The sequence below is a fragment of the Watersipora subatra genome, chromosome 2, assembly GCF_963576615.1.
Source record: "Watersipora subatra chromosome 2, tzWatSuba1.1, whole genome shotgun sequence".
Lineage (NCBI taxonomy): Eukaryota > Metazoa > Bryozoa > Gymnolaemata > Cheilostomatida > Watersiporidae > Watersipora > Watersipora subatra.
The window spans coordinates 40686323-40700579 of NC_088709.1; the positions used below are offsets into that span (position 1 = coordinate 40686323).

At 36.7% G+C, this 14257-nt stretch overlaps 1 protein-coding gene across 1 annotated transcript in view; it reads left to right on the top strand.

Moving 5' to 3' along the window:
• The first annotated feature begins 101 nt into the window (after positions 1 to 101).
• The window catches only part of LOC137387866 (serine-rich adhesin for platelets-like), a 36609-nt gene continuing 22453 nt past the window's right edge, over positions 102 to 14257 (top strand). Inside the window, exon 1 of the mRNA XM_068074381.1 lies at positions 102 to 266. Within this exon, the coding sequence (XP_067930482.1) occupies positions 215 to 266 (52 nt within the window). The 5' untranslated portion in view covers positions 102 to 214. The remainder of the gene's footprint in view (positions 267 to 14257) is intronic.

Sequence of the window (14257 nt, forward strand, 5' to 3'; positions counted from 1 at the left end):
TTTGACCCAATCTCTTCAGTCATCATTTGTCAGCATTATTACGCTGTGAAAATAGCTTTCCTCCTATTGGTCAGTCACTTGTACAGTAAGCGCCACACCCGCTGGCAGCCTAGCAATCAAATTGGACCTCTGACACAAGGCGGCTGCCATTCCACAGGCATATGCATCAACTTAAACGGTGAATCAAGGCTGCCGAAAAAGATCACATTTAGAAATGCTTCAAATTTTAAAAGTGTTCTTTCTCCTCTGCCTGAGTCTGTCCACAGGTACGTGTGTACTGTCTTTATTTATGTTTAGCTGCGTGATGTCCTCCTGTATTAGTAGTCACTTCAAACCTAACTAGGATGAAGAGATACTAGATACATCTACCTGTTCATGGCAGTCATTTTTATATCATTGCATACAAACGTATTTTTTGTTTAAAATATTTATGTTTTTCAAAAAATAAATTTTTCGAAAAATCTTAAAAATTGTTTATCGATCAAATCTAAGATCTACCTAATTGCGCTGAATGACTTCACATTGTGGTCACCATATAACAAATCTTTATGCCTTGAATTCTAATAATAGTAGGTCTGTAATCACACATGCAGTCATATCTTGTGAAGGGAGTGTTCAAGTAAACAAACCAACCTAATGATGGTCAAATCTCTCAGACATTCAGCATTTTTATTTTCCCTTTTAAAACAATCATTGACCATCATTGCTGCTACACTAGTGTCAGCTTTACTCTCTAAAGACTGAGAGTGGCAGCATTACTCTCTAAAAACGCAGCAGTGAGCATTTGTCTCTTGTTTTTCAAATGTGTGTTTGTGGATGTAAGGTTTGTTGTTTACATTCCTGTCCTAATCCAGCAGCTGTGATCAATTGAGATTCCTATAGTCAATCTTCTATATATAGTTTTAGTGTAAGAGAGTTCTTGGTGAACATTCATAACAAACCTGACCACAGTGTATAGATAATAGGTGATGACAAACATAGCCTTAGTTTATGTATGAAGGCTGAGGGGAAACATGACCTCAGTCTATGGATAAATAAGTGATGGCAAACATAGCCTCGGTTTATAGAAATTTGGTGATAACAAGCTACCAAACATGGCATGTAAGAGAACAGTCATTGCCTAGTTGTCTAGAACACCTGGCCTGCAAGCAACAAGTTGGGTTCAACTCCCCAAAAAGGTGATGATGACAGGAATAACATCCAATCTTAAATTGCTCTCCGCAACTGGGCATGTCTCCAGTCGTAGAGGTTCCCTTGTTGCTGGATCCAGATATGTGCAGTCAAGATCACACAGTCTTTGTTTGTGCAACAATACTCTTAAAAAACACGCATAGCCTCTGCTCAGCAGACATTAGGCTCCATCTTTGGTATATCTCGATTCAAGCAGCTAATTATGAAAGTGTAAAATGGGTGAGCCACTCAGTAAGAATGCCATAGAGGTACGTAGATGGTTTTCTATAAAGGTACTCGGTGACAATGCTATAGAGGTATTTTGTTGGTACTCCATAGAGGTACTCTGTAAGAATGACATAGATGGTATTCTATAGAGGTGCTCAGTGACAATGCCATAGAAGTATTTTGTTGGTACTACATAGAGGTACTCTGTAAGGGTGCCATAGAGGCACTTTGATGGTAAATGTTAAACATTGCAGATCTTAGCATGTCTTTTATTGTAATAATGCAACTTCCTTCATTTCACTCGTTTTATCGTACGTCGCAAACCGGCTCTTGTTATTATGGTTATGAATATATCTTAACTGTGGGAATTCAACAAATCTGTCTTTCAATCTAAAGAAATTGGCATGTACAACTTTCCTTTCTCACATGCCACTTGCAGTTCGCCATTCCGGTGAAAACCAGATGGTTGACATGTGGCAATAGCAAAGCAGAACATGATTCTCTCTGCGCTCCTTATGAGCGTTCTATATAACAATGGCTTAAAGATGAGCTTGCACAAAATTCTAGTAGATATTATCCAACAGTATTGGGATGTTTTTATCATTTGCGATTGTTTTTAATGTTTGAGGTCATCTGGCTGCCAGGATGCTTCAAGGTTGAAAATGATAAAATTTGATCATTGTTCAAACGCTCAGATCAAGTGAAAGTGCTATTATGACATTTATAGTTACAAAGAGACCGGCAAAATAGAGACGCGTAATGCTGCAACTTGACCACGATTGCTGATATCAACTATCGCATCAATAACAACTAGTGACATCATTTTCACATACTTCTCTTTTGAGCATGTCAACTGCAATGAGTTTTGTTGATTTCAATCTTGAAACATCCTGGCAGTCAGATCACATCAGACATAAAAAAAATTTCAAAAGATAGAAAAGTATTGATACTTTCTGATAAAATTTACTCAAGTTTTGCGTAGGTTCATCTCTAATGGATTTATCTGGCTAGTTCATATTTGTAAGGTTTAGACGAATGAGTTATAAGAGGAACTGAGAGCGTGTTAGGCGTGTTAGGCGTGTTAGGTGTGTTAGGCGAGGGTTGCAATCGCAATGTGATGCTCCAAATTCTCTGGATTATTCATCAAACTTTATTCCAATGAGGGAAACTGTTTTTATAATCGATTAGCTAAAATTCGTCTTACAACTTGCTCTAAAGATAACACCGCACATCTGCTCACACAAGTTACTAGTTAACTTATATGTATATCATATATTATAGTATTTAAGTATAATTTTCTAAACAAATATCTTGTTCTTTACAAGCTGCCAACTGAATCCTATAATCATCTGAGTGTTTTTGATATTTGCTGTCTAAAATACTCATATTGTATCTCCAATCTGTCTGATCATCCATCACATTCCTATTTCCTCAAAAAAACCGCAACGCTTTATACCGAATACCAACACCTTGCCTATTTACATGATAAAACAGCGTGTTGTAAGAAAAGCTTTTTTTCCAGTACACATTATTTACTTTTCTATTCTTTGTTTTATTTTACTTTTATTTTATTTTTTGACCTCAGGTCTAATTTACTTTAAGTGGTATTGACTGGTGATAATAGAAGTCATATCTATTTATTATTTTCATAACAGCTGACAGCTAAAGAGCATTGGTTACATCTATGTATCTCCATAAAACGATCACCCAGCAATGAAAGGGTGTTGCTTGGTAAGGATTAGGGTTGTTGCAATGTCACTTAGCAATAGGTTGTTGCTGTTATACAGAGGATATTGTCTCCTCATAATAGACAGCGACAACCTAAGCAAAGGTAACATAGGTTGATGAGCTAGCATAGGTCAATTTACTAAATAACCATATGTTGAAAACAGCTACCCAGATTGTGGTCTACTGCCAAATTTGACACGAAGAGACAAGTTTGATAGCATATGCAGCTGACTAGACCTAGAAGATGATTTTACAAAATTCATTGTTTTAGCTAAAATGACAACCTACAACAGGTGCTCAGTTCAAAGGATCATAGTTAATATATTTTAGTTAATACACGATATTGCATGCGATCTTGCATGCAATATTGCGCGCGATATAGCATGCGATATTGCATGCGTGTGTTTACAACATTTCATCGATACTGTTGATGGAATTTGTTCAAACTACCTTTCTACAAAATTGTTCACAAAAAAGCATCAACTGCTGGCTGGGTTTTATTGGACAAGGTAAGCGCGATTGTTTAAACTGTCATAAGAAATGTATTTATTGTGCTATAAAATTCACATAATGATCTGTGGAATATCAATGCTATCTGGTAAAACAAACATTGATGTAAACATCAAGTCCAACCTACTTGCTGCAGCAAAAAAACAAATCGTTTCTAAAAAACATGCTCAATGTTTCCATTGTTTGAGGGATGCCGATTTGGAATTGTGCGCACGTTGAGTTACAGTGCGATAAGTATTTCAATGGACATTCGAATGTTGTGGATTGCTGCAAGTGCTTTGTTAAAAAAGGTAAGGAATTCTACGCCAGAAGTAATAGCGGCGCACTCATGTCTCACTTACAACACGCTTTCGAAATAAAAATGACGGAAGTATGAAAAATGTTTAAAGTGGAATAGCTTGTGCAACATTTTCTTGCACATCATTCGATAGTGAAATTTACATCTTTCACAAGCATGAAATATTAAACTAAAATATGCAAGTAAAAAAACTCCCTTGACTTGGGTTTTAGTCGTTTGCATCCTGCAGATGACACAGCCTTGTATATTAACTGCCCCATGGCAATATAGAGAGATATAAGCAATACCACGATGTCGATAGCTAACATTAATCATTAACTGTAACTTATCAAAAACTGACCAGCGATTACAATAATCTTTAACCCTTTTACTGCCTATGGTCGACTGCCGTATGCGAATTTTTACAAATTTCCCAGCAACTCAATTGCATGGTAGCTTAATTTTGTTAGTCGTTGACAACTTAACCAACGGTCTTTAGGACTTTTATAGTATTGACAGTGATGTCTGAAGATTTCTTTATAAAATTAGTTGAAATTAACGAAACAATTTTAAATCTTTGTTTGGGAATTTCCAACTTAAAAACGAACATTTTTTTTACATTCGAGCTATTCAGTGTTATTATGGCTTTCGTAAGTACCTCCTGAGTTAGAAAATAACGAATTACTGATGTTGATGACATTATAGCCAATTCAGATTCAAATTTTAATGATTACACAGATAATTAAAATGGCAGCACTGACTCTTATGGTGATGAAAGTATTAGTTTTGTAAAAGTTAAGGACATTGTAGAGGATCGTTTTAACTTCACGTAGCTTCACGTAGCTTCACGTAGCTTCACGTAGCTTCACGTAGCTTCACGTAGCTTCACGTAGCTTCACGTAGCTTCACGTAGCTTCACGTAACTTCACGTAGCTTCACGTAGCTTCACGTAGCTTCACGTAGCTTCACGTAGCTTCACGTAGCTTCACGTAGCTTCACGTAGCTTCACGTAGCTTCACGTAGCTTCACGTAGCTTCACGTAGCTTCACGTAGCTTCACGTAGCTTCACGTAGCTTCACGTAGCTTCACGTAGCTTCACGTAGCTTCACGTAGCTTCACGTAGCTTCACGTAGCTTCACGTAGCTTCACGTAGCTTCACGTAGCTTCACGTAGCTTCACGTAGCTTCACGTAGCTTCACGTAGCTTCACGTAGCTTCACGTAGCTTCACGTAGCTTCACGTAGCTTCACGTAGCTTCACGTAGCTTCACGTAGCTTCACGTAGCTTCACGTAGCTTCACGTAGCTTCACGTAGCTTCACGTAGCTTCACGTAGCTTCACGTAGCTTCACGTAGCTTCACGTAGCTTCACGTAGCTTCACGTAGCTTCACGTAGCTTCACGTAGCTTCACGTAGCTTCACGTAGCTTCACGTAGCTTCACGTAGCTTCACGTAGCTTCACGTAGCTTCACGTAGCTTCACGTAGCTTCACGTAGCTTCACGTAGCTTCACGTAGCTTCACGTAGCTTCACGTAGCTTCACGTAGCTTCACGTAGCTTCACGTAGCTTCACGTAGCTTCACGTAGCTTCACGTAGCTTCACGTAGCTTCACGTAGCTTCACGTAGCTTCACGTAGCTTCACGTAGCTTCACGTAGCTTCACGTAGCTTCACGTAGCTTCACGTAGCTTCACGTAGCTTCACGTAGCTTCACGTAGCTTCACGTAGCTTCACGTAGCTTCACGTAGCTTCACGTAGCTTCACGTAGCTTCACGTAGCTTCACGTAGCTTCACGTAGCTTCACGTAGCTTCACGTAGCTTTATCAATGCACAAAGTATACATACATATATTTTTTTGCATAGCAGTGTTTATTAACATGTTTGCTAAATAAAATATATAACAAAAATGTTCCAGATAGAGTTTGAAGTTAAAAATTATTGTATACATATCATGAAGCAAAATTGCCAATTTTCGATAAAATGGCTGGCAGTAGGCTGATAGCTAATTTTGTACATGAATGGCAGAGAAAGGGTTTAGAAACCATCTCACCACCAGCCACAGATGGAGATTCTACATCACAACGCACTGTAGTATAAATATGCCTAAAGAGCATCAAATGGACACACACAGTATTTACATGGACACACACAGTGGTGGCCACACCTCTCTGTAAATAAATAGTGTAACTTTCTGAGCCCTCCAGATGCTGCACACAGATGTATAGGTCAATTCTCACATGAGATATGTAGGTCAGGAGGCTTGTTAGAGGTATGAATGTCACATTCCAATGATAAAAAGACCCTCGACACGTATACCGCTAGGGAAACTCTATATCATAGCGGCACATAGTAAACGGCAGTTGTATCATCAACAGTGTTGAAGGTCAAGTAAAGGTCGCCTAAAGAAAACATAATCTTTACCGTTATTACATTCCTAGTTTTGCTCCCACTCAGGATTGTTAGCTTGCCTCCATAAAAGCAAGTCGAACTCTCCATCAACCCCCTTTTTTCTGTATCTCTAGCTAGGTATGCGACACATTTAGAAGCAAAGCGTAAGCTCATTAATTTGTGAAACAGCCTCTTTTAGGATACAACAAGTCATTGTACAAGTATGCCAACGCTACTACCTGCATCTGTCATAAATTATCTACGAGAGAGATGATTATGTGTGAAAACAAAGGAATTATTTTAGTAGTATGAGGAGTCAGGTGATACCGGGTCTATGTATGACAGGTCGACAGCATACGCCCGCAGCTCCGACAGACAAGTTTTATTTACTCTGTTTCCTTGGCATAGTTGATCTGAAAGTTTGTGTCATTTATAACATGGGAACGACAAAAATCTGCAAGTCAAGCAAATTTCGTTAATAGTTATAATTTTTTATCGAATGTTTTATGTTTGCGAAAGATGGAAATGGCACTTGCGAATGGTGACCAATAAAATGTCGTGTAAGCTATTCCTTTTTAAACATCTTTCATACATCAGTTATTATTATTGTAACTAGAGCAGTTCCAAACCCGCTGCTACTGACCTCTGGCGTAGAAATAGTAAATTTTCTAACTAACAATGCTCTAATGTTACTGAGCAACACGCGAATGTCCACTGAAATGCCGATCGCGCAATAACTGAACGTGTGCACAACTCCGCATCTGCATAATGCGCACAGCGGAAGTGAAGTGATTGTCAGTTAATAGAGTCTATTATAAATAATCTTTTGATTGTTAAGTAAGAAACAGCGACAAGGTCTATGGAAAATGGTTACAAGACTGGCAACTTGATTTTAATCAGGAGTTGTATACTCATGAAATGAATAGAATCATTCATCACATTTGTGCATGATCTGTAACATGATACATTGCCAATTACAAAACAACGTCATTATGGCTATGTAGTCAAATATTACCTCCAAAAATAAATATGGCATTACCTAGACCTACCAGCCTAGCTCGGGACCTACCAGCCTAGCTCAGGACCTACCAGCCTAGCTCAGCAAGCAATGATTAAAACCAACTAAACATTGATCATGATTAAAGGTCTCGGAATTCACTTCCTGTCTATGAAAAAGCTTTTTGTCAACTATGAATACAATAATAGCCTTCTTTTGTATATTGGATGCAAATAAAAAAAGCATAGTAACCCACATGTGAACTCTAAGGAAACCAGATGAAAGGTTATAAACTTATAATCATCTCTCATGTTCTTAAATACTGAAGGCAAAAACTTGCCAAGCAAAAAATCCCGCAGACACTGAAAGAAACTCTAGCATGGTCAAATCTCGACATAAGAAATAAATTGGCTCAGGTGCTTCCTTTATTATGTCGCAGCAGATATTTAGTAAGTATGCATAGAATTTCGTATTATTATTATATTCTGTGTAATTAATGTCAGAATACTACACAGCTACAATAAATATTTTATGTAAATACTTATAGCAATAAAATAAATGTATTGTATAAGTTCATGTAAAAAATATAAATGCAAAAACCTAAATTATACGTTAAAACTATATTAATAAGGTAATAATCAGTAAAAAGAGGTTTTTATTACTGTCTGACCTTAATGATATGTGAGAGGAATAGACTTGGCAATGCGTGGGTTTAGGGTTAGACTGATTTGTATAACTTACTCTAACTTACACTGTATATAATTTAAATTAACTTACTTGTATTTTTCTATTATTATTTTATTCTTTCATTAATTTTATTAATTATTTACTATTTTCTATAAAATATTTTAAACACCAGTTTTTGACAAATAAATTTCTTATTTTAGAACTAGTATTTGTTTGAATTTTAAGGCAAGATTTCAGTGATACTCAGACTAATACTGTTGAATGCCACCAACAGGTAGTTCTTAAATCTCTTGTTTTCCACTATTCTCTCTGATATTGTAAGCAGTTAATAAAACTCTCTTTGGTATTTGTGACAACTAATTTAGCTCTGAGCGTCCTAGGTGTAGAATAATTCTGCAACCACCAGAGTTTTTACATTGGCCTTTATATCATAAATCCCAATCATCACATTTAGGATTTTTATTGCCTCCTCTACATCCACTACGTTTCCACAGCGCAGTTTATCTGCAAATTTGTGTCTGCTGCAAAATAAAAGGGCAAAAAATGTTAAGAGAAGTGAGTAAATTTACCGGTACATTTAAGTGAGTGTTACAGGAAAATTGTTATCAAGTGTTTCATGCTTGCGAAAGATGGAGACAACACGGAATGAAAAATGCCAGACGAGCTATTCCATTTTAAACATTTTCTATGCTTTAATGATTCCTTATTTCAATTTGAAGAAAAGTAAATGTGACGCTATGACTTTCCCTGTAAAATTCCTTGTTTTTTTTAACAAAGAGCCTGCGTTAATCTTCATCATGCAAATGTCTATTAAAACACTTATCAAACGATAACACAATGTGCACGTAACTCCAAATCTGCATCATTCGCTCGATGTACTATATATAGTGTCCTATGCTCTAAATCATGTAGCAGAACATGGCTGCGAGCAAACCAAGGTTAATGAACTCAGGCGGTGATGAACTGTCAATACATTGCAGACTTTCTAAAATTGCCCAGCAGAATCTTTAATGAGGTTGTTAATCTCGCTACAGACATGGGAGTTGCTGGCCAAAGGCTATGGTAGTGCATCATTCCGCCCCGCAACTAACAACTTTGTGTCTTATCTTAAGCTATGATGCTAAAGGCAACTAGACCAGTTCGATGATATAACAGCTGTCAGGGTGGGGCAATGCTCTAGGACGAGACATCTGGGGAATAAATAAACAAGTGAATGGGTGGATCAGCAGAAATCACAGATCCATAACTCAAATTCCAATGTCCGCGTTCGTTAAAGATGAACAAATCTACTACATTTCCATACAGCGATAGTGTAGCCACACCTGGGTGGCCGCCCAGCCGAACATGTTTTCATAGAGTGCTATAGTAGAGAGATAGTTGTGTAATGCCTTATGTCAAGGTTGTATGCAAGACCGATGCGCATGCACAAGTGCGATGCCGTTGGTCGATAAGCCCGTTTCCATGGCACAAAGATAGCGCATCACACAGGCGTTTCGCATCCATGACAAATTGAGAGCGACACGGCTGCTTTTAGGATGGCGTTACTGCGCCATATGGGGGTGTGTCGCTATGCTATAGCGAGATGGAAACTTGGTAATTGCTAGATAGCGTTACTGTCAGATACAGTGGTGATACAAATTATGGAACCGCCTTTGAGTTTTAGTAAATAATACGCTGTAATGGCTCTCATATTAGTTATATTCAGTCCAGATATGAAAAGTTATATATCATTAGAAAGGGAATTTTATCAGCTGTCCCATTGTTTTATTTTTTTCTGCATCCAAACATAATACCATCGCTAGTGCAGTTAAAAGTGCAACTAGTCAGGGTGTCTCATAACAAGTCACTTTTTTCAAAAACAGTAGTCTAGTGAATGATGTCTAGAATTTCCAAATTCTTTAGTCTGCTCAGTTTAACAATCATCTAAGACAACAATTGCATTGAGTGAGACGTTGTGCATTATGCAACGTAACCCAAGTAGTATTGAAAAGTCCTTCTGCTCTCAGTAAATTCATTCTAATAACTTCATCATCATGCCTCAACATCTCACGAAAGAAAGGCGTGCTGCAATAATTCACCTTCATCAGCAAAGGAAATCACAGAGGGGAATTGCAAGGGAGGTAAATTGCTCTAAAAAGGTGCATTTACAATAATCTGCAGATGGAAGGAAACTGGTCAAGTTGAAGAAAGGGCTGGTAGGGGAAGGAAAAAGCTAGCAATAGATCGAGTGACCAGACGCCTAGTGAGACTTTCTTTGGTTGATAGACATCTAACCAGTCCTCTGCTAGCCAGTGAGTTAAAATAATCAACAGGTACAAAATTAGCACCATCAACTGTTTGCAAATCATTGAGAGATAATGGCTTACGAGGCTGTAAAGCTTGTAGAAAACCTTTGTTATCGTCTCGGCAAAAAAGACTCGTCTACAATGGGCAAAAGATCATGTGAATTGGTCACCAGAAGACTGGGGGGCAGTATTATTCAGCGATGAGGGCACATTTACTGTGCAAAATCACTCTGGCAACAATTACCATATGTAAGAAGGAAACCTGATGAAGAGTTTAAACCAGAATGTATTTTACCTATGATAAAGCATCCCACCTCAGTAATGGTGTGGGGTTATTTCTCCGCTGCTGGTCCTGGTAGATTAGATTTTGTTGATGGTATGATGAATGCAGAAAAATATTGTGGAGTACTACAAAGTGTGATGATACCATCTGCTAGAAGTCTGTTTGATAGAGAGTGGCTGCTTCAGCAAGATAATGGTCCATACCACACAGCCAGAAGAGTAAAAACATGGTTTGCTGACAATAACGTTAACACTCTGACTTGGTCTTCTTAGTCACCAGACCTTAACCCAATGGAAAATTTGTGGAGCAGAATTATAAGCAATCCTGTAACTAAATACAAACCAACTAATAAAAGAAGATTGATGGAGCTTATTGTGCAATCCTGGCCTGGCATAGAATAGTTACACCTGAAGAGCTTCAGACGCTGACAGATAGTATGCCCAGGCGCTGCCGAGCAGTGATTGACAACAAAGGCTGGCCAACCAAGTATTGATCAACTTCAGGAACAAAACAGCTCTTTTCAAAGCTACTATACCTTGTCTTTAAGTTAATTCCCAATAAAAGCCATTTCAAAGAAAAGAAATATGTTATTTTACGACTTTTGGTCAGACACTATTTAATATAAATGACAACTGTATAGTAACTCTCTGACAGTTTTCAGTAATCCTCTAATAATATTTTTATAGAAAATACGATGTGGTTTTAATCTAAATTTATCAAAAAGCCAACATTGTGATGATTCAAATGATATATAATTTTGTACAGTTATGTAAAATTTTGATTGTATAAAAACAAACACAACTCAAAATCCATTGCTATGTAACGAAAATTAGAGGCGGTTCCATAATTTGTATCACCACTGTATTATAAAAGCCTATCTCTGTGTCTCTGGGATTGTTCTAGGTCATACTTAGTAATCTATCACTAACAAAAGAAGAGGTGGCAAAACAATAAAACTAGAAATTCCACTGTCATACAGCCCATGACCAAAGTGATATTGGAAAAAAGAAAGGGTACTGATGGTTGAGAAATGCAATATTAGCAGTCAAATAGGATAACTGCAATGGTAGCTGTAATGTACTGGGTGTTATTATATACAACAAATAGCAATAATGAAAGGAAAAGATTATATGTTTATATCTCTCCTCCTGCAAAAAAAGAAATGCAATATTGGCCAATATTAGAAGTAAAATGCACTGATATTATTAGAATAACAAATATTATTAATATAGTAATAATATAAAACCAATGCACAATTTTGTTTACATTTCAAAACGTCATAGCTAGCAATATCAAGAAGTTGTGATATTTATATAGATTTTTATAAAATCTGTACTACGTAGTCATTGTTCTGTAGTCATCCAAACTTATAATTAAATATTGTAATAACCTCATAAGGATCGTTAGAAAAAAATCATCGTCATTTCCTTTACTTACACTGCGTTGGACATCAGTTAGAATACCAAAGCACTCAAGAGTGTCTAAAATGTCAGTTACTTTGAAATCGGCAAAAACGAAACTTTCATGAAATGATTTCAATACTCCTACGTTAATTACAGAAACCTTCGGCAATTCGACAATGCTATAGACTGGTGAAATGTGCACATTATTTTTCCGTGAAATGCGCACGACTTATTCGTTCTATTCTCTGTCGCTCGGCTTTTCAATTTCCGGTCTTAACTTTTATTAAACCAAGCTTTTCAAGTGTTTTGTGGCGATTTTCGTTGAAATTAATCTGTCTATTTGTGCATAATCTGATCAGATGGGTAAGTTTTAAGATAATACCGACGGTTTACAAAGACTTGGTAACATATTTAAATAGGTTTAAATGTGTTTTGTATCGTTATTATACTTTAACGACTTTACATAACGATGCTTAAATTTGTTGATGAAATTTCTTGACGAGGGTTCGTCTCATTGTTGATGAATAATTTTCGTAAGTTGTGTGCACATGCATTTATCATAAAAACTCCCACACTTCGCTCCGCTCGTTTGGTCGTGGGAATATTATTATTAGTAGGAAATTTTAAAGGTGTGTATGCATAAATGTATAACTTAACATTAGTATCAGTCATCATCCACAAAATGAAGTTTTTCATTACATGACAAAACAAAAATAAAATGGCAGAAATCAGGAATTATTGAGTGAGCTGAACAGATGTGTTTAAAAGTTGGTAATATAATAGTATTGTGGAGGAGTTAGGATAGTGAATTGTAGGTTGAAGTAACAGAAAGTTCATAAACTTAAATACACAATAGTGGATGTAGTATGTTGGTATCAAGGAATAGGTAACAATGTTTGCCATATGCATGGTGGATATAGTATGTTGATATCAAGGAATAGGTAACAATGTTTGCCATATGCATGGAAGGATATAGTATGTTGATATCAAGGAATAGGTAACAATGTTTGCCATATGCATGGTGGATATAGTATGTTGATATCAAGGAATAGGTAACAATGTTTGCCATATGCATGGTGGATATAGTATGTTGATATCAAGGAATAGGTAACAATGTTTGCCATATGCATGGTGGATATAGTATGTTGATATCAAGGAATAGGTAACAATGTTTGCCATATGCATGGAAGGATATAGTATGTTGATATCAAGGAATAGGTAACAATGTTTGCCATATGCATGGTGGATATAGTATGTTGATATCAAGGAATAGGTAACAATGTTTGCCATATGCATGGTGGATATAGTATGTTGATATCAAGGAATAGGTAACAATGTTTGCCATATGCATGGTGGATATAGTATGTTGATATCAAGGAATAGGTAACAATGTTTGCCATATGCATGGAAGGATATAGTATGTTGATATCAAGGAATAGGTAACAATGTTTGCCATATGCATGGTGGATATAGTATGTTGATATCAAGGAATAGGTAACAATGTTTGCCATATGCATGGTGGATATAGTATGTTGATATCAAGGAATAGGTAACAATGTTTGCCATATGCATGGTGGATATAGTATGTTGATATCAAGGAATAGGTAACAATGTTTGCCATATGCATGGAAGGATATAGTATGTTGATATCAAGGAATAGGTAACAATGTTTGCCATATGCATGGTGGATATAGTATGTTGATATCAAGGAATAGGTAACAATGTTTGCCATATGCATGGTGGATATAGTATGTTGATATCAAGGAATAGGTAACAATGTTTGCCATATGCATGGTGGATATAGTATGTTGATATCAAGGAATAGGTAACAATGTTTGCCATATGCATGGAAGGATATAGTATGTTGATATCAAGGAATAGGTAACAATGTTTGCCATATGCATGGTGGATATAGTATGTTGATATCAAGGAATAGGTAACAATGTTTGCCATATGCATGGTGGATATAGTATGTTGATATCAAGGAATAGGTAACAATGTTTGCCATATGCATGGTGGATATAGTATGTTGATATCAAGGAATAGGTAACAATGTTTGCCATATGCATGGTGGATATAGTATGTTGATATCAAGGAATAGGTAACAATGTTTGCCATATGCATGGTGGATATAGTATGTTGATATCAAGGAATAGGTAACAATGTTTGCCATATGCATGGAAGGATATAGTATGCTGATATCAAGGAATAGGTAACAATGTTTGCCATATGCATGGTGGATATAGTATGTTGATATCAAGGAATAGGTAACAATGTTTGCCATATGCATGGAAGTATAAATACTA